The 19,746-nt window shown below is 51.5% G+C and overlaps 11 protein-coding genes across 11 annotated transcripts; 7 read left to right on the top strand and 4 right to left on the bottom strand.

The window, feature by feature from the left end:
* Positions 1–111: 111 nt before the first annotated feature.
* Positions 112–489, bottom strand: PPTG_21240 (hypothetical protein; the record flags this gene model as incomplete). The annotated part of the gene is made up of 1 exon (XM_008896493.1): positions 112–489. One exon carries the CDS (start codon positions 487–489, stop codon positions 112–114), a length of 378 nt encoding a protein of 125 aa, XP_008894741.1.
* A 223-nt stretch (positions 490–712) lies between these two features.
* On the bottom strand, positions 713–1,190 carry PPTG_21239 (hypothetical protein; the record flags this gene model as incomplete). Its single annotated transcript, XM_008896492.1, has 2 exons — positions 713–840; positions 1,034–1,190. The coding sequence occupies 2 exons, from the start codon at positions 1,188–1,190 to the stop codon at positions 713–715; spliced, it is 285 nt and encodes a 94-aa protein (XP_008894740.1).
* A 515-nt stretch (positions 1,191–1,705) lies between these two features.
* Positions 1,706–6,454, top strand: PPTG_03240 (hypothetical protein; the record flags this gene model as incomplete). The annotated part of the gene is made up of 1 exon (XM_008895917.1): positions 1,706–6,454. One exon carries the CDS (start codon positions 1,706–1,708, stop codon positions 6,452–6,454), a length of 4,749 nt encoding a protein of 1,582 aa, XP_008894165.1.
* Positions 6,455–6,726: 272 nt separating this feature from the next.
* Positions 6,727–7,860, top strand: PPTG_03239 (hypothetical protein; the record flags this gene model as incomplete). Its single annotated transcript, XM_008895916.1, has 1 exon — positions 6,727–7,860. The coding sequence occupies one exon, from the start codon at positions 6,727–6,729 to the stop codon at positions 7,858–7,860; it is 1,134 nt and encodes a 377-aa protein (XP_008894164.1).
* Positions 7,861–8,324: 464 nt separating this feature from the next.
* PPTG_21238 (hypothetical protein) lies at positions 8,325–8,516 on the bottom strand (the record flags this gene model as incomplete). The annotated part of the gene is made up of 1 exon (XM_008896491.1): positions 8,325–8,516. The coding sequence occupies one exon, from the start codon at positions 8,514–8,516 to the stop codon at positions 8,325–8,327; it is 192 nt and encodes a 63-aa protein (XP_008894739.1).
* A 935-nt stretch (positions 8,517–9,451) lies between these two features.
* On the top strand, positions 9,452–10,063 carry PPTG_03238 (hypothetical protein). Its single transcript, XM_008895915.1, has 2 exons — positions 9,452–9,651; positions 9,719–10,063. Exons 1-2 carry the CDS (start codon positions 9,556–9,558, stop codon positions 9,839–9,841), a joined length of 219 nt encoding a protein of 72 aa, XP_008894163.1. The 5' UTR covers positions 9,452–9,555; the 3' UTR covers positions 9,842–10,063.
* Positions 10,064–11,632: 1,569 nt separating this feature from the next.
* PPTG_03237 (hypothetical protein) lies at positions 11,633–12,169 on the top strand (the record flags this gene model as incomplete). Its single annotated transcript, XM_008895914.1, has 1 exon — positions 11,633–12,169. One exon carries the CDS (start codon positions 11,633–11,635, stop codon positions 12,167–12,169), a length of 537 nt encoding a protein of 178 aa, XP_008894162.1.
* Positions 12,170–12,190: 21 nt separating this feature from the next.
* PPTG_03236 (hypothetical protein) lies at positions 12,191–13,129 on the top strand (the record flags this gene model as incomplete). The annotated part of the gene is made up of 1 exon (XM_008895913.1): positions 12,191–13,129. The coding sequence occupies one exon, from the start codon at positions 12,191–12,193 to the stop codon at positions 13,127–13,129; it is 939 nt and encodes a 312-aa protein (XP_008894161.1).
* Positions 13,130–14,238: 1,109 nt separating this feature from the next.
* On the top strand, positions 14,239–16,240 carry PPTG_21237 (hypothetical protein; the record flags this gene model as incomplete). Its single annotated transcript, XM_008896490.1, has 2 exons — positions 14,239–15,326; positions 15,391–16,240. The coding sequence occupies 2 exons, from the start codon at positions 14,239–14,241 to the stop codon at positions 16,238–16,240; spliced, it is 1,938 nt and encodes a 645-aa protein (XP_008894738.1).
* Positions 16,241–16,826: 586 nt separating this feature from the next.
* On the top strand, positions 16,827–17,990 carry PPTG_03233 (hypothetical protein; the record flags this gene model as incomplete). The annotated part of the gene is made up of 1 exon (XM_008895912.1): positions 16,827–17,990. The coding sequence occupies one exon, from the start codon at positions 16,827–16,829 to the stop codon at positions 17,988–17,990; it is 1,164 nt and encodes a 387-aa protein (XP_008894160.1).
* A 447-nt stretch (positions 17,991–18,437) lies between these two features.
* On the bottom strand, positions 18,438–19,687 carry PPTG_03232 (hypothetical protein). Its single transcript, XM_008895911.1, has one exon. It carries the CDS (start codon positions 19,453–19,455, stop codon positions 18,577–18,579), a length of 879 nt encoding a protein of 292 aa, XP_008894159.1. The 5' UTR covers positions 19,456–19,687; the 3' UTR covers positions 18,438–18,576.
* Between the last annotated feature and the right edge of the window lie 59 nt (positions 19,688–19,746).

Genomic DNA, 19,746 nt, shown 5'->3' with positions numbered 1-19,746 from the left:
GAGACTCTTGAGTTTGCGACTGTTCATAGCGGATCCGCCTCCTCAACCAGCGCGACTGTCCACGGCGGCATGCAGCGGTTTTGAAGCGGTGCATTGAGAGATCGCAGGGGATTATCTCGGTATCGACGACAGCAGCGGCGTAGACTTCCTCGCGAGACGTGAGCGCTGGGCGTCCGGAACGGCTACTGATCCGAACACGACGCTCGCTCCCTCAGGCGTGTTTGAACTCCTGGGACGAGCTCGTCTGTTTTCTAGCTGCTGTAACTTGAACCAGCAGCGTTCACTGGTCGTCAAGCCAAAATCGCCAATCCCCGTCGATCGGGAAAAGATAGACGGAGCGCTGCAAGTGAACTGCACTGCAAGCGCAGCCAAGTTCAACGTGGTAAACCGTAGACAAGGCGAAAGCGCGGAGACGTTCGAGGCGTGACTGTCACATGCGGTGAATCTTGCGGTTGAAGCTGCGTCTGCACACCGTCGCTGCACTTGCATGTGCTGGTTGTCTGCCAATGACCGAGTGCCGTGCAACCACGGCGCGCGAAATACATTGGGCCCAACAGACCAGCAGAGCTTTCCTGACGTCGCTGCAACTGCAACAACCGCAAGCCGGGGCAAATCCCCTCCGCCCGTCGCATGTGGATCCTCGTGCTTGAAGCTGCGCTCGCACCGGAACTGGTTTAACGCCTCTACGACATCTGCACGCGGCTGGCGCAATTCAGCGCGGATTGCTCCCCCGAATGCTGGTTGAGCTTCGGTCGCGGTTGTCCTGGAACTTGTCCGCTTGAAGCTCTGCGAGCCAGCCAAACCGAGACTCAGCCGACGACGCCGTCTTGCAGTTCACCACTGCAATTCGCCGCTCTCATCCTGGCGCAAGTTGTATTGCAATCACTGCCAGCCGCTGTTAACACAAATACTGCAAGATGGCTACGGCGCATATTCCAATCCAAAGGTATTCCTTGAAAAGGGTGCATGGTGGACGGCATCGCCTTTGAGAGGCGTTTGTCCAATCGAGCAGGACTGGTCCACGCCGCAGTACCATTCATCAGACAATTGAGGCTGATGCAGGCCTTGGGGACCATTTCCAAGACTTGTCGGATGCCTTGGGGACCATCTCTTGGAGCAACATTGGCGAGTGTACACTGTACTTGCATGTACTTAACAGCTGCCATACTGAGACCAAGTGAAATTGTCATCTGGAGGCCCCTTTTGCGCAAGCAGGAGGATGGGTTTCTATGCTTGTGAAGTGAGGAATCAACCGACGTGCAAGGCCGACACTGGGTCACGGCGGAATGCACCAGGATGGCACCGCTGCACTGGTTTCTGCTGGCTGCACCGCTATCGCTGTTAGCCACGTTATAGCCTGCACTCGTTGTGTGGTTTCACTATAAATGGCACAACGTCTATAAGAAAACGTCTTCCTCTCCTTTTGATACTCATTGAGAGTGGCCACGGTACTGCTCCTCCACTCGTTTCTAACCAACAGGCGTAAAGAAAAGGCAAAAGATCGTGTTCCATAAAGACAAGTAACCTAGAATTTGTAATCTTTTGCACTACTTATTGCGGTCCACAACTTTTCTTCAGTCTTCTGGTGGTCTCCTCTTCAATGTCACAATTCATTCCTGAATCGCAAAGTACCGTGTGCTGCTTCGACGTCGGCATTCCGCATTTTGCGCCGCGCCGGTCAAGCGCTCACTTCCGCATTGCCCGCATGTTCCGTATCCACCGCCGCGCCGCCACCCTCTCATCAACTTCCGGTCTTTCCAGCCGCCTCTCTGCGCTCGCGCCTCGTCGTTCTAATGGCGTCCGTGGCTTCCGCTCCATCCCGGGCGAGGGCGCCGACAAGCGCGCCATCTTCCAACAGAAAGGCCTGTACCGCCAGCTTGAGGAGAAGGACAGTTGCGGAGTCGGTATGATCGCCAGTCTTAAGAAGAAGCCGTCGCGCTCCACCGTTGTACAGGCCAACGAGATGCTTGTCCGTATGTCCCACCGCGGTGGCTGCGGCTGCGATCCCGCGTCCGGAGACGGCGCAGGAATGTTGGTCGCTTTGCCCCATGAGTTCGTCCAGCGCGTAGTCAAGGACGGCGAATTCGGCGCCGCCGCTAAGCTGCTGACCCTCGAGAAGGAGAAGTATGCTGTGGGCAACGTCTTCTTCAACAAGAACGCTCCCAACGACATCCCGTTGGCCAAGAAGACGTTCGATGATATGGCTGAGGCCATGGGTCTCAAGGTCGTGGGCTGGAGAGCCATGCCCACGACGTCCAACACACTGGGAGCCACTTCACTGGCCTCTGAGCCTCACGTCGAGCAGGTAATGGTGCTCAACGAGAACCCCAATCTCTCGGGAGACGACTTTGAGAAGGAACTCCTGCGACTACGTAATGTGGTCACATCCGTGAACGAAAAGAAATTCTCGGACTTTTACGTCAACTCGCTGAGTAACCGTACTATCACCTACAAGGGCCAGCTCACGCCCGAGCAGCTCTTCGAGTACTACGACGACCTGTCCGCCAAGGACTTCACGTCCTATGTGGCGCTGGTACACTCGCGTTTCTCGACCAATACGTTCCCGTCCTGGGATCGCGCCCAGCCCAACCGCATCATGTGCCACAATGGCGAAATCAACACTCTGCGTGGCAACAAGAACTGGATGTATGCTCGTGGTGGCACTTTGCACAGCTCGTACTTTGGCAACCGCACGTCGGACCTGCTTCCTGTATGCTCGGACTCCAAGTCGGACTCTGGTAACTTTGACGCTGTGCTGGAGATCCTCACAAAGGCCAGCTCCTGCAACCGTTCTCTACCTGAGGGAATGATGATGATGATCCCCGAGGCCTGGCAGAACGACCCGCTCATCGCCCCACACAAGAAGGACATGTACAAGTACCAGTCGTTGCTCATGGAGCCGTGGGATGGACCGGCCATGATGGCGTTCACGGACGGCAAGTACATTGGCGCCACGCTGGACCGCAACGGTCTGCGCCCGAGTCGATACTACGTCACCAAGGATGACCACGTTCTCCTTTCCAGTGAGATTGGTGTGCTGGAACACCTGCCGGAGAAGGACATCAAGTACAAGCGTCGTCTAGAGCCCGGCAAAATGTTCCTGGTGGACTTTGAGCGCGGTATGATCGTATCGGACGACGAGGTCAAGAAGTCTGTGAGTGAGAGCCGTCCTTTCAAGAAGTGGCTGGACGAGAACCTCGTGTCGCTTTCGGAGTTGACTGCGACCAAGAAGGAGGCAGCGCAACAGAAGCGCCGACCGAACTACGCCGAGCTTAACCGTCGTTTGAACATGTTTGGCTACACGACGGAGACGATGGACCTGCTTATGATGCCGATGGGTATTCACGGCAAGGAATCGCTGGGTAGCATGGGTAACGACGCGCCGCTGGCTGTGCTGTCGGAACAGCCCAAGCTGCCTTTCGAGTACTTCAAGCAGCTGTTCGCACAGGTGACGAACCCTCCGATTGACCCCATCCGTGAGGAGTTGGTCATGAGTTTGATGTGCCCCGTGGGTCCTGCTGCCAATGTCCTGGACGCAACTGCTGAACACGCCAAGCGCCTGATGGTGGAGCATCCGGTCATGTCGAACGCTGAGATGGGCGCTCTGAAGAGCACCAACAACGCCGACTGGACGCCCAAGGTCCTGGATGCCACGTTCGCTGCGGGCAGTGGCGCTCGCGGCCTCGTTGAGGCTCTTTACCGACTATGTGAACAAGCTACTGATGCGCTGGTGAACGAGAAGGCTCCTATTATCGTGCTGTCTGACAAGCTCGCTGGTGTGAACCGTTACCCGGTGCCGTCGCTGCTCGCTGTCGGTGCCGTGCACCAGCACTTGCTGCGTACCCAGCAGCGTACCAGTGTGGCTCTGTTCGCAGAGTGCGGTGACGCCAAGGAGGTGCACGACTTCTGCACCCTGTTGGGTTTCGGCGCTGATGCCATCAACCCGCACATGGCTGAGATGGCTCTGAACAAGATGAACGATGAAGGTCTGCTCTACGCTCACTCGAAGAAGGAGATGGCCAACTCGGAAGTGTTTGACAAGTACCGTGCGGCTGTGGGCAAGGGTATCCTCAAGGTCATGTCTAAGATGGGTATCTCCACGCTTCAATCGTACAAGGGTGCGCAAGTGTTCGAGGCTGTGGGTCTGGGTGACGACATTATCAGCATGTGCTTTGAAGGCACGAACTCGCGTATCCAGGGAACGGACTTTGAAGCGCTGTACACGGACATCTCTCGCTTCCACGAGGCTGGATACCCATTGCACTCGGACATGCTGCCTCTGATCCGCAACCCTGGCAGCTACCACTTCCGTAACGACTCGGAGATTCACTACAACTCGCCCAAGAACATTGTGGCGCTGCAGCGTGCTGCGCGTGAGAACTCGCGCGAGGCTTACGCGCAGTATGTCGAGGAGACCAACGAACTCTGCAAGCGCGTGAACCTGCGTGGCCTTCTGGACTTCAAGTTCGTCGACGAGGACAAGATGCCGAAAATCGAGGAGATGGAGAGCGTCGCTGACATTGTCAAGCGCTTTAACACAGGCGCTATGAGTCTGGGCAGTATCTCGCAGGAGACGCACGAGGCTCTGGCTGTTGCGATGAACACGATTGGTGGACGCAGTAACACCGGCGAAGGTGGCGAGGACGTCAAACGCTTTACTAAGGCTGGTGGCCCTCCCAACCTTCGTCGTTCGGCCATCAAGCAGGTGGCTTCGGGTCGTTTCGGTGTGACGATGAACTACCTGACTAATGCCGATCAGCTGCAGATCAAGATGGCCCAAGGCGCCAAGCCTGGTGAAGGTGGTGAGCTGCCTGGTCACAAGGTCAGCGACTACATTGGATCCATGCGTCACACTACGCCTGGCGTGGGTCTGATCTCGCCACCGCCTCACCACGACATTTACTCGATCGAGGATTTGGCTCAGCTGATTCACGACTTGAAGCACTCGAACCCGTCGGCTGAGGTGTCTGTGAAGTTGGTGTCGGAGGTTGGCGTTGGTGTGGTGGCTGCTGGTGTTGCCAAGGCCAAATCGGACCACATTACCGTTTCAGGTCACGACGGCGGTACCGGTGCTGCTGTGTGGACTGGTGTGAAGAATGGCGGTCTTCCGTGGGAATTGGGACTCGCTGAGACGCAGCAGACGCTGGTGCTTAACGACTTGCGTTCGCGTGTGAAGCTGCAGACCGATGGCCAGCTGAAGACTGGTCGCGATGTGATGGTCGCTGCGTTGCTTGGTGCTGAGGAGTTCGGCTTTGCTACGGGTCCGCTGATCGCTCTTGGCTGCATCATGATGCGCAAGTGCCACTTGAACACATGCCCTGTGGGTGTTGCCACTCAGGACCCGGAGCTGCGTAAGAAGTTCCAGGGCCAGCCCGAGCACGTGGTCAACTTCATGTTCATGCTGGCTGAAGAGGTGCAGGACTACATGCGCCGCCTGGGTTTCCGCAAGCTCGACGACTTGATTGGCCGTGCTGATCTGTTGAAGGTGAACCAGGACGCGCTGCACTACAAGAGCCGCAAGTTGGATCTCTCTCCACTTCTCATCAATGCTAGCACGCTGAACGAGGGCGCTGGCGTGAAGAAGGAGATGGAGCAGGACCACGAGGTCGAGAAGTGCATCGACATGCGTCTGATCGAGAAGGCTAAGGCTGCTCTGGAGAACAAGACGCCTGTTGTCGTCGAGGACGTTGCTACTAACCTGGACCGCACGCTCGGTGCCACGCTGTCGCACGAGGTCTGCAAGCGCTACGGCGAGGAGGGTCTGCCCGACGGAACGATTCACCTGAAGCTCAAGGGCCACGGTGGCCAAAGTCTGGCGTTCGGTCTGGCCAAGGGCGTGCGTCTCGACCTGGAGGGTGACTCGAACGACTACGTTGGTAAGGCTCTGTCAGGCGGTGAAGTGTCGGTGTTCCCGGGCGAGGACTTCTCGGAACGTGCCAACCCGGAGAACGTGATTGTCGGCAACGCCGTGCTGTACGGTGCTACCAGTGGCGAGGCTTACTTCTCGGGCAAGGCTGGTGAGCGCTTCTGCGTGCGTAACTCTGGTGTCAAGGCTGTCGTTGAGGGCGTGGGTGACCACGGATGCGAGTACATGACGGGGGGTCGCGTGGTTGTCCTGGGTTCGACTGGCCGTAACTTTGCCGCTGGTATGTCTGGTGGTATCGCCTACATCTTCGACGAGGACCAGACGTTCCAGGAGAAGTGCAACATGGGCATGGTGGGCGTCGGTCCGTTGACTGAGACGGCGTCGGATGCTGAGATTCAGGAGGTCAAGGCTCTCATCACCAAGCACTTGGAGCGTACGCAGTCGCCGAAGGCGCAGAAGGTGCTGGACAACTGGGACGCGTCGGTGCACAAGTTCATGCGTGTGATGCCGTCTGATTACGAGCGAGTACTGCTTCAGCAGGCGGCGGTCATCAAGGAGACCAAGAAGCTGGCGTCTGCTTCCGTCTAAAACGTATGATCACTTAAGCTATGTAAGATGAGCAATGGGCTGAGATAAACCAGATGAATTGTATAACCAAGGTAAGCGAAGATCAATTATGAGGTTACGACTTGCATCCGTACTGCCCCGCATGCCCGGTTTTACGTGAACTTCAACTTGATCTCCTAATACAAGCCCCCTCCCTCTATTAGAGTTACCTATTACCCTACAATTGTCAAGTCTAAAAATACAAAGGGGGATTTTCCGATCTTGTCCAAGAAACACAAAGAGAATCAGAAAAGATGAAGGTGTTCACGTCGCTGCTCCTTGCTGCCACGGCAGCGTTCGCCCCCGCCAGTGCACTGACTACCGATCTCCCGTCGTCGTTGAGTGCCTCGGAGCAGCAGACGTGGGAAGCATTCGTGGACTACGCTCTGGACTACGAGAAGAGCTACCGCTACGACACCTATGATCAGGACCTGGTGCAGCAGCGCTTCCGTGCCTTCGCGACCAATCTGGAGCGCATCCAGATGCACAACGCGGCCTACGAGCGCGGAGAGCACAGCTTCACGCTGGGGCTCAACGAGCTTGCGGACCTCACGGACGCTGAGTACAAACAGCTACTGAGCTACCGAGCCAGCGTCTCCAAGGCCTCGAGGGCGTCTGAAACGTTCGTCAAACCTGACAACATCGAGGATCTTCCAGCCACTTGGGACTGGCGTGAGCATAACACTGTCACGCCCGTGAAGAACCAGGGCCAGTGTGGCTCGTGCTGGGCCTTCTCGGCCGTGGCGGCCATGGAATGCGCCTATGCTCTGAGCACCGGCACGCTTGAGTCGTTCTCGGAGCAAGAGCTCGTGGACTGTACCCTTAATGGCATTGATACCTGCAACCATGGGGGTGAGATGAGTGAGGGGTACGAAGAGATCATCAACAACCACAAGGGAAAGATCGACCGCGAGGAGGACTACGAGTACACGGCCGAGTCCAAGGGCGTATGCAACGCCAAGGACGACAAGGCCATTGGCCACTTCACTTCGTACGCCAATGTCACGTCCGGTGATGAAGCTGCTCTACAGGCCGCCATTGCCACTAAAGGTGTACAGGCGGTGGCCATCGACGCCAGCAGCTTCACGTTCCAGTTGTACCGCCACGGCGTGTACAGCTGGCCGCTGTGTGGCAACGCCCCCGATGCGCTGGACCACGGCGTGGCGGCCGCTGGCTATGGCGTTTACAAGAAGAAGGACTACTGGCTCGTTAAGAACTCGTGGGGTGATTCCTGGGGCATGAAGGGCTACATCATGATGAGCCGCAACAAGAACAACCAATGCGGCATCGCTACGGACGCCACGTACCCGATTATGACCAAGGAAGAAGAGATCGTGGTGGACCGCCCTATTGTCCTGGAGACGACGGAGGTGGCCAGCATCATGTAAGCGTGCAGCCTACAGAGGAGCGCACTCAAGGGTTTGATGGCCGTGATGGCTGCTGTTATGAATGCACATGTTGTATCCTCGACTGCCCCTCTTTACATCGTTCCTGTTGGTAATTCCTTGCCCTCCTGGCGCCAGGAACACTGTGTCGTACAGTGAGCGCCGCGTTGAGGCGATCGCATTGTGCGGTTTCCCTTGATGGTGGACAAAAGCGCAACACACGTCGCAGGAATTCTAATTAAAGACGGGCTAATGATGACGCAAGGGCATCATTCCCTAACCACACCCTCTCAAAAGTGTCATAATCCACTCAAAAGATTGCGGCTGATAATTCATGTGCCCATTTTCAGGATCCCAAAATATCTGTATGGTTGGGCTCACACTGAACTGTCGATACAAGCAGAGTCCTAGTATCCATGTTTCGTTCGTATTTCTTTGGATCGTGGTAGCTTCTTGGTTCGTCATCCTTACAGCCACCACTCCAACACCATAGCCGATAGCTTGCGGCCGGTATTAGTCGTGATCGTGTTTTCCACTGTGACCACCGCACTCCGTGCACTCCTCATCATACTAATGTAATCCTCGGGCAACTCGATGCGCTTGTATCGAGCGGTGCTTGTCCGTGTTAGACCATCTGCCTTAACGACAGTCTGGCCCATAACCGCGAATGCAGCGAACGCTTGCGGAACTCTTCTTTGATGATAGGTAGCATTCTGTCGACGATTCATATTTCCACTATTAGTCATTTGCCGGAAATTTATCGCGATGACACAGACCGCAGCTCCATGGTTCACCCGTCCTCATTCTCTCATGTTTCATCTCACTTCCTTCTCGGCACTCGACAACCTACCAAGGCTACCAAATCTTAAACTACAACTATAGCATAAGGCCACCATGTGAACGCCAACGACTATTACTTGAACTATCCTCCTCCTCCTTCTACCAATTACTACTATTAGCCCAATCACTTAGGCAAACAAATTTAATTGAAGAACATCTACGAAGTGAGCCCATTCTACTATTTATTGCCCATTTACAGTCGTACAGACTCGTACAGGCCTTTGTGCGTGCCCAAAATCGACCTTCCAAGTATCAATTCAATATCGATTCTGAATGTTACCCCCAGACTTCAAGCGTCACGTCGATATGCCGCCAGATTTGGACCCTGCTCTACTGCAAGTAGGGGACAGCGAAGCACGCGCGGAGGACCGGCGTCAAGAGCTCATTTCCTATAGCCTGATAGCACAGTAAGTGCTGCTTCAGGCTGTTATTCGGCGAGCAAGTATCGCGCCATGAGATCCAATATCCACTTCAAGGCGCGTCACAGCCGTTAATGACGTCGCCCTTCTTCCGAAGCCACCAGAAATGACGTATCGTTTCTTTCCCCCAAGCAGAGTACGCCAATCTGTGACGCGGCTACTCACATCTCTCTTCTATTGGCTGAAAAGAGAAAGTCTGACAGCCGCCAATTCGCCAAAATCTTGAATAAATTTATTCATTGGTCAAAATCGTACTCGAAGTGCAGAAGCGAGACGATGAATGACGTCGTCATGTCTCGCTCGTACTTAGTGTGGCAACACTCACTTTTCGAACGAACGAGTGGAGCAGTTTCCTCCCCACACTCCAACTCATAGATTTTGAGTTGGTGCATTTAGTGTTTTACCGTCGGTTGCCAACGTACCATCAAATCTACCAACCATGGAGACCGCCTGCCCCAGCAACAACGCCCAGTTGCAGCTCAGCTCCTTCGTCTCGCTCGACGCCGACGACGAGATGGCCCAACTCATTCTCGAGGTATGCAACCAACCGGCTGCAACAATGCAACGCTGTGCCCACTCTAACATTATTTCTCGCTTCACAGGAAATCTCGTACATGCGGCGCTCATTTACCGGTGTGGCAGCAGAGATCGCCAGCTCCCCGTCTAGCACATCGACCACGGGACTCAATGCAATCTCGGAAGACGATGAAGAGGAGGAAGAGTAGACGGCTGCCAGTTAATAGACAACCACGCGATGAGGGACGGATACATCACGCGACCAGAACTCGCGCAAACCGCGCTGCAAATACTTTCCGTCGAGTTCGATCGTTGGGAGCGCAATGCCGGTATTAGCACAAGTAGAGGGTGGGGATAGCAAGTTACAACGCGTTATTTATTGGAGAACAATGCAGTTTCTTTTCTAATGTTGGAGGTGGTGATATTGCGCAGTTTTTTTTGTTGGCTTTTGGGAGGTGCTTGGCCGTTAACTATGCGACGTAGGATCCTGTGACATCGAATTTGGTAAGTCCTTCCACCCAGGAAGTGGGCATTTCAGTAAGAACTGCTCACCAGCCCAGCCGCGGTGTGTAAAACACAAAGGTTAGAGCAGCTTTCATATTGTCGCAACGAAGAAGAGAATACCCAACCACAGTAGTAAGCTCTCGTTCTCATCCCAGAAATGCTCCAACGTATCCTACTCCAAAGTACGTGTACATGTATCTTCTTGGTAGGCCTACCCCCCAAAAACCAATCCTTTCCAAACTACATCATTCTATTAATACACGTGCTGAATTTCAGCTGGAAAGCGGGTGGCGAGCCACTACCTTATGTGAGGCGCTATGAAAACGAGGCATGCAGCAAAACGTTTGCCATTTGTTTTGATAATTGGCGTCGTCTCCAGTAATATTTTTTGTGGTAGGTCGGTGGCAGTCTGGGCCCGAAAATAATTGTTTTCATTTTTTTTCTAAAAATATAAGCTGCATGTTCAGCTTCTTTAGAGCAATTTTTACGGCGGATAGTTAACCGCTACCGAACTTTGGTCGCGAGCTCTCATACCTACGCAGTTTTTTTTTTTTCTCTGTCGGCGTGTCGAAGCCTAAGCTGCTTCCATTCGCGAGGACTACAACAACAACAACAAAAAATCGCCGTCCATCCAGCGAGGACATTCCATGAGCTAAAGGAGAACCGTCACAGTTCGTCGCTTTGTTTATCTAATTGGTGACGAAACACCTCCAGATTCAAACGGTATAAACTAGCAGATTATAAGCTCAAAATGAAGCAAATATCATTGTGCATTTATACCCAATCGAATGGATTATGAGAAGGATAATTGAGAATGCCGTGCACCTTCTTACGAGTATATGCAGTGCCCACTGAATTCTCTGACCCCGTTTTAGGGCTGACACTCCGCATGACGCAGAGGCGTTGTTCTGCATGTCGAAAAAAAATGTCGAGCTATCGGTCTGCAATGAGTGTGGCTACTTGGATGGGTTTCCTTTTTTATAACTGTATAGTGTCCATAATGTCCGAACATGCATCGCCCGTTGGTGGGGCAATCTCCACTAAAACGGTCTTACTATGGATAGCAGAATCAAGGGTTCTACTAACAGATGCCTATGCTTTACATATACTAATCACGTTCAAGGGTGACTGAATCACTGACAAGTATTTCTAGTAGCTCGCAACGTAAAAAGTGTATGCCAGCTAGGTCGATCTAGTAGTCTTACCATACAAGCCATGCGTAGCCCCACGAACGGGGCTATTTACGCAGGTGTTGGCAGCAGGGGTCGGAAAAAATAATATCAATACAATAATTACTGTATTGTCTGGCTACAATTATTTATTATTGGACTAGACCAAAATCAATACAATATGATATTGTCCCAATAATACCAATACAATACCGGTTTTGAGTGAATTTGCGTCGCGGTTGGCTTGAACCAATCATTCTAACAACTGGTGGCCACGAGCACAGAGCTGTTGCTCCGCAACGTAGTTTCACTTTGCATTTCGACCTGATGGCTCCGAACCGTGAAATTTGCGCATTCTTCTTTGAGGACAAAGGTCAAGGCGACTACCGCTGCCAGCTTTGCGGTACTCCCCGTAAACAGCAAGCCGGAACCGGCTACTCAAACCTGCTGTCCCACCTCAACCTGAAGCACCCCGACTTTGAGGAGACCTACGACACTTCTTTGGCTACAGCCACACCTCTCTCCAGCTTTGGATTCGTCTCAGAAGCGGCTAAGTGTCGCTACCAGTGGCTTCAGTGGGTAGTGGAGAGAAACATGCTCCTCACCGAAGTTGATGACCCCCTCACAAGGTCTATGTCGTCCTGGAAACCCGTTTCGTCAAAGGCGTTGAAGCTAGACATGCAAAGATGCTCCAAGAGCGTTGGCGTGCTGGTCGAGAAAGAGTTGGGCGAGCTGTTTGGACTCATGTGGGACGGATGGACGCATGGTACCGCACACTACGTTGGTATATATGGTGTTTGTTACGTACGCGGTATGCGCCGTGAGCGGTTGCTGTCGCTATCGCCCCTGGATGATGGCAGCTAAGATGCAGACGTACACATCGATATGTTCAAGCGCGTCCTAGCACTATATAAGAAGGACATTTCGATGGTGGCTTTTCTGGTAGCTGACAATTGCGCGACAAATCAGCGTATTGCTACGTTGTTGGAGTTACCACTGGTCGGTTGCGCAAGTCATCGATACAACCTTGCGGTGAACCGGTACTTAGCTTCATACGAGACGGAGCTCACTGTAGTTAACAGCCTCATGGTGCAGCTATGTCATGTCAACAACGCGGCGGAACTAGCAAGATTCACGGATCGAAAACCTGTCAAACGGAATATTACTCGTTGGTCTTCAACGTTTGAAATGGTGTGCCGCTACAAAGAAATTCGAGATTCTATTCGACAGGTTGATGCTGTTGAAGAGTTCATCCCAAACGGTTCGACCCACAAGAAGCTTCTCGCTCTGCTAGAGCAACTCAAGAAACTGGATAGTGTGTGTAAGACACTCCAGTGTGAGAACACCAGCATGGCCGACGTTCGCGTTCTGTTTGACCAGGTAGCTGATGACTACCCAGTTATGGCAAGTCATCTACGTCCGACTGCGAAGATCGTTCACACGCCGATTTTTGAGTCAGCTTTGGTTAAGATTAGCAACAACACAAAGCTCACTGCGTCTGAATTGCGAGCGGTGCAGCGATTCATAGTAGAGCCAATCGCTACAAGCGGTAAAAGGAAAGAACGCGCGGCAAGCAACTACGCCAGCGAGATTCTACGAGGAGGAAAGCAGATGCGAACTGCGGGTGCTGCGACGGTGAGCTTTCACGAGCTGGCGAAGGTGGTACCGCCAACGTCGAACACAGTTGAGCGGCTTTTTTCGCAGTGTAAGCTCGTCGTGATGCCTCAGCGGACGTGCATGCTACCTGCGAACTTTGAAATGCTGGCGTTTCTTCGCGTTAACCGTGACATGTGGAACGCGGCGTCGCTCATCACCACGGAGTAGAGGTAGGTAGGTGGTACAATATACGGATATTGGTACAATTATTATTATTGTTCTTCGTCATATTGCAGTTATTATTATGGGGCGCCGGGCCGTGCAGTATAATATAATACTGTATTGTCCGAGGCCTGGTTGGCAGGGGTGAAGTGTAGCCCGCCTCGCTTTGCTCAGCAAAATGTTGATTCTGGAAAGACTGAAGGATAATTTTTACGACAGTTGTTGCCGCATTGATTCACCAAAATACTAGAAGGTTATATATTTCTTGTTATACTGAGAAGAATAACCCAAATAGGTACACCTCCAATGGGTGTTTTATGTATTTGTTTTTAATCCAATTGAGGTCACGATGGGGATACTTTATATTCTAGTGACTGTCCTTCATCTGTATTTGTGATCAGCTGAACTATTGAAAGACTTCCGAGACATAAGCATATACTCTGGGAAACGATTTGAAGCAATTGTAGAAAGATTTAACAATATCGACGAAATATGTGCAAAATCATTTGAAACGCCAGCAACCCACCAAAACTATGCGATAAGGAAAACTTATTTGCCTGCTGCCGTGGACCCATGCGATTTTTTGAGCCGTCTTGGAGCATGGTTGACATTAAAGTGACACCCATCGTGACGACAGATCTTTACCAACCTCATGCGAGTTGTCGATAAAAAACATTAGCTTATAGCATTGCATTATCTCGAAAATCATTATCACATCTACTTAACTAAGTCTTCCAACACCGGCTGACTCGTTCAGTCGGACAAAAAAGTAGTAAATTATAATTTCGTCTTTTTTTTTTAGCATCTTGCGTTAACGGCCTACCTTAGTTTTTGGTTTAAACTACCTACCTGTGCCAGTAAAATTGATATTGACTCGACATTAGAATGCTTTCTCGACGAAGCTGCGGCTAATGATGCCACGCTTGCGAGCATAGCCGATCCATAGTAGCGATTTTCCGTGAGATAGGCCTTGGTGTGCAGTATACATGTTGCGCGTTACCGCCCGTAATCGTTGATCATGAGTTTTGATCGTCACAATGTTGACGGTATATTACACGCAGTTAAAGCTCTATATCCCGCGACTTCTTCATTCCAAAACTTCCTTTCCAGACACAATGCATCTCCACATCCTGGTTGGCCTGACTATCGTTATTTATTTCGTCGCAGACATTAGCGCAACTGAACCGACAGGCTCCATGTCAAGTGTTAACGACGAGGTCGACTTCTACAATGTCAGCAAGACTAGGGTTTCCGACACGAGATTCTTGAGAATTGTTGTCGATGGTAACGAGGAAGAGAGAACGGGACTCTCCGTTCCTCCTTCAGAAAAGCTCAAATCCTGGTTAAAGTCGTCGAATATAACCCCAGAAAAACTTCAGAAATGGCTCAACAAGGAAAAATCGCCAGACATCGTCTTCTCGCGGATGCAGCTTACGAAGGCTGGCGACTTGTTGTTCTACAACTCCAAGTTCAGTACCTGGCTCCAATACGTCGACGATTTGAGTAAAACCTCGAAAGAGGAAGTCTCCGCGATCAAAACGCTGACTGCCCGGTATGGCGACAGTAAGCTGTATGGTATGATAAAAAGTATCAAGAGATTCCCGGAAGAGAAGAGCCTTGCAACGAGACTTGAGGAGGAGCAGATGCAGCACTGGGTCAATCTCCGCAAAGATCCTGATGAGATATTTCAGCTGTTTAATCTTGCCGAAAACAGGAGGTACATTTTCCGTCATCCCGAATTCACCACTTGGGTCAAGTACGTCGACAGTTTGAAAGCTAAACATCCTAAAGAACCAGTGTCGATGACCCAGACACTGACGAAATATTTTAGCGATAAATATCTACTCGAATTGGTAAAGGAAGCAGAAGTGAGAAAGGGGTCTAAAACCGTTGCCACTAAGGTGGAGGATGATCTTTTGGAGTTCTGGCTAAAAGATGGAAAGTCACCCGATGATGCTCTGGTGGAGGTCGGGCTTGGCATGTACAGATATTTTCATTTGGAGAACCCAATGTTTGACACTTTGGCCAAGTATTTACGAGTTTATAACTCAAAGTATCCCGACAAGAAAACTACAATGATCGAGCTATTAACGAAAAAGTTTGGAGACGGAGATGTTTCGGCGATTCTTACAGAGGCGAAACTAGTAGACGCGACGACAATCAGCTCAGTTGGAGATGTGGCTGAGCAAAGGGAAGTCTGTCGGTGACGTTGCTCTGCTCCTGCGGCTGTACAGAAGGCGTGATTTCACTGAAAAGCCGTTTCTTAGCACGTGGGTATCGTACATGAACACCATCGCCACAAACAACCCTCATGATGTGCATGCGATATTCTCGTCTTTGGAGTCTCAGTACGTTGGGCGACCACTGCTCCAAATCCTTGAAGCAGCCAAACAGTATCCCAGTATGGAAAACACTGCACTCGGATTGCAGACGAAAACGATACGAAGCATTTTCGCGAGTGGGGAAACTCCTGCGGTCGCGTTTTCTCAGCTTGTGCTTGACCAGGCGGGGGACGGTCTTCTCAGCAACCCACTGTTCAAGAACTGGATGGAATACGTCAAGGACTTCAACAAGAAAAACCCGGAAAAGCAGGAATCATGGTTTCAACCGCTTCGTATCGCCTACCAATGGAGAATCGAGAATATGATCGCGAGGGCGAAACAGAATCCAACTACGGTGAACATCGCCAATACTGTCGAGCGGGCGTGGCGAAAGCAATGGGTGGAATGGAATTACGCTCCAAGCGCTGCATTTAAGTTCTTTCAATTAAACAGAGCATATGAAAAGACTCTTCTCAGTCCAGAGTTCAAGGTATGGGTTAAGTATTTGAACTATTTCAATCGGCAGCATCCAGACAAGAAGGAGACTATAATTGACGGGATGAAGGCTAGCTACAACGACATAAACATACTGCTGATACTCAATGCAGCGAAGAAAGACCCCAATACGAAGAAGATGGTGACGTACTTGCAGAATGAACTTGTCAACAAGTGGGTAGTTGCGAACGAGGATCCGGCGGTCCTGAGGAGGAGATTCAGTGGCACTGTGGAAAACGGCGAAGAAATGGTGCAGCGTTATATCAAGAAGCGCGAAGCGATGTCTGCAACGACTTCATGAGGTGTTTCCATACACTTTCTAAAAAAAAAAACGAGGTTTCGCCAGGAAAACGCTGGTTTTCGATACGCGTAGTATTTCATCTACTTTAAGAGCTTGTAAATTGCACGATTTTGTCTGCCGGATTTTTTTGGCCTGTCGGGTATGTCATGCTCAGAATGTTGAGTCAGTTAATGTCCTTTTTATCCCCAAGGATTTATTTTACAGTAGTAAGATGCTTACTCTATTAAAAAATGTAGAGCAAGTGTTTCTTCTCGTTTCGACTGTATAACGTTCATTCCCACCACTGCCAAGTTCTAGATGTATGCCTTGTCATCTTTTTGTGTCTATAAAAGCGATTCCAGAGCAACTCAAGTTCGGTACCGGTGGCCGATCCTAAACCGGGTACACCTGTTGCTAGTACCTCTGGTTTGCGATTGCGAGCTCTGGTTCTGCTTGAAATTTTGCCATCATCATCATCGTCGCACCTCCTCATCGGTCTACTCGACACTTGACGTGAGCGCTCTCAAAAGTGGCTTGGTCTAATCAACACTTCGAGGTAGACCACAACCGAATTGGACATTCGTAACGCAAGGATTTCAGTCTATTGATGGTCTCTGGAAGCGATCCCTTCCAGACTCTGCAGCTGACAGACGAAGAGCAGCAGGACTGCTACGATCGCGCGTTCCAACTGCTCGATCGCACGCTGCGCAGCTATGATGAGAAAGACGATCAGGCAGAACACGGCCGGTCTCACACTCCGCTTCCCCATTCCAACCTGGACAACACGCGCTGGAAGCTGCTTAAAACTCAAGAAAATGCTTCACTTTACAAGGAGCGCAACTCCTGCACGCTCCAAGACTATAACCTCCTCGGTGGCGACTGGAAAGATCCCGTGGTGCTCCTAATGGCCGGAACGATCAATGGTGATCTCGACGGAATCGTCTTCGGCCTCGAAACTCCAGACTCGAGTGCCTTAAGGACTCGACTCGCGTTATTCACGAAGCAACCCGTGGACTGCGCCGTCTTGGCTCAATTAGCGGGCCCAACCGAAGCTGATCCGTTCCGATTCCTTGGCATCACGAGGATGGTGTACAACCACAAATGGCCACTCAAAGCGATGATCAAGCGACGAGACTTCGTGACGCTGACAGCGACAGGCACGATGACTCGAGCAAATGGTGACCGCATCGGATACGAAGTGGTGCAGCCAGTTAAACTTCAGCGGTGTCCTCCGCTGTCTGGCACGGTTATCCGTGGGAAGGTCATGTACGCCACGATACTAAAGCAGCAGGAACCTGGCACTGTGGACGTCTACATCCACACGTACGTCGAGACACAGGGATTCATTCTAGACAAATTGGTCATGGCTGTCACGTGGAGGGCAAATATCGGGTGTTGGAGCGCTAATAAACTCGTTGAAATGAAGAAACTACAATGGTATATCGCCAACTGTCGGTCCGAGCGTCAGAAGCAGCAACAGCGAGCATACCCGTCAGCTCGGAGCATCTGCAGACAGTGTTACGATAGACGGGGTTTGGTAAGAAGGCGTGGCAGTGGTATATATGATTACGACGGAACTTGCGTCCTGTGTACCTTTCCGATGTGCTACAAGTGTCGTGTGGAGAAAACACTCGAAATACTTGACGAGAACAGCGGAAGGCTAAAGCGTCAACTCGTTCTGGTGTGTCAGCCATGCTGGATGTTTGTGCAGACATTATGCCCCATGGCTATTGCGAGGCTGAACTACAAGCAACGACAACGGCAGTTGTAACGGGCGACGAATTGATCAGGGCATGCAACGGTGCCACATACCGTGTTCGTGAAGCGATTTCATGTCAATACACCTGTATTGGTGAAGTCATGTCTGTATATTATTAAAAACGATAAAGAGAAAAAAAAAATGGCAGTGCAGCCAATACTACGGAATGGAACGGTGGGAGCTGCGTAACTGTCTCCGTAACCTAAGTACAGTAGTAGCAAAAAAAAAAATACATCCAAGCGATTTGTCATTTCCGATCTTTAACAGCAACCGTGAGCGCTACAGCGATATGGAGACCATATGACAGAATCAATACGATTTCCGAACGCGATCGCCTATAAGGCGTTCAATTATGTGTACTCCGCCAAAGACCCTGTTTCAAACCTCGACCGTCAGCTTCTACACGAACGCACGGCCACTAATACATCCAGTAATGCAAGAGCCACACCGTACAGCAAGAAACAAGATCATACCTATTGGCTTTGCATTCATTACTACTGCCTCTTCTTTTATCTACGCTACAATTTTTCCTCGCGGGCTTACATCACCATTACCCGTCACCTACTCTTCCCACACAGCATGCCTTGTTTCAGCTTCTTCATTTGCCCTTCGTCTTGTCAGTAGGATCCGACTTGGTCTCCTTCGACGATTTTGCTTTCGACCCCGTTTTGCTCTCCTTCTCGACTGACTTGGCGTCCACAGCGTCCGTGGACACAGTTGCAGGCTCTTTCTCACCACCAACGGCGCCAGCACTCGTTTGGGCAGACTCATAGCCAGAGTAGCCCGGGTAGCCGTAGCCGTAATTGGAGTAGCCGTAGCCGTAATCGGGGTAGCCGTAGCTAGGGTAGCCGTATCCATACGACGAATAGTAGTCCGGGTAGTAGCCGTAGCCATAGCCGTCGTAGTCCTTACCGTAGGACGAGTAGTAATCGGGGTAGTAGCCGTAGCTGTAGTCCTTGCCATAGCTGTAGTAGTCGTTGCCATGGCCATAGTAGTCGTCGCTGTAGTCATCGCAGTCACCGCCATAGCTCTTGTAGCCATAGTTGTACCCATAGTTGTAGCCATAGCCCTCATAGTCGTCGCCGTAGCCGTAGTAGCTCTTGTGCTTGTAGTCGTCGCCATAGCCGTAGCTCTTGTGCTTGTAATCGTCATGCTTGTCGTCGTCGTAGCCGTAGCGCTTATGCTTGTGGTCGTCGTGCTTGTGGTCATCGTGACCATAGTCGTATTTGCCGTAGCTCGAGGACTCGGCGGCCTTGTTTTCCTTGTCTTCTAGACGACGACGGTAGTAATCCTTGTCGTGGCGGTGATGCTTTTTGCGGTCGTGGTCATGGTCGTGCTTCCGCGGGTGGTGTCCATAGTCCTTATAGGAGCCAAGTAGACGACGCGGAGCCGCTGAAGCACTGCCACGAGCGTCGGCTGCCTGCAGGATGGAAGCAGCGACACACAGGCCCAGTACGGCGAGGATCTTCGAGTGCATCTTGAAGGTTTCGCACGGAGCTGCGTGACTGGGGTCGGTCGTCGATTGCTGGGAAGGGCAAGATGAAAAGTGAGGAAGCGAGGACTGGCCGATCCGGTCGAGCTGCAGTCCTGTACTTGAGTAGTCGCTGTTGCCATCGCGGTCACCCCCTCGTCCGTCTCTCGCAATGTATCAACTGAACAGACATCATCTTTGGCTTCTTTTGATTGGTAAGGGATGCATTGAGACACAGAGAAGCGTCGAGAGAATGGCTTCTGTCATGATGGAGATGGAGTACTTAGACTGTAGAGA

The sequence above is a fragment of the Phytophthora parasitica genome, assembly GCF_000247585.1.
Source record: "Phytophthora parasitica INRA-310 unplaced genomic scaffold supercont2.4, whole genome shotgun sequence".
In the NCBI taxonomy this organism is placed as follows: Eukaryota; Oomycota; class Peronosporomycetes; order Peronosporales; family Peronosporaceae; genus Phytophthora; species Phytophthora nicotianae.
The sequence above is the reverse complement of the archived record's forward strand: the minus strand, read 5'-3'. Positions and strand labels throughout refer to the sequence as shown.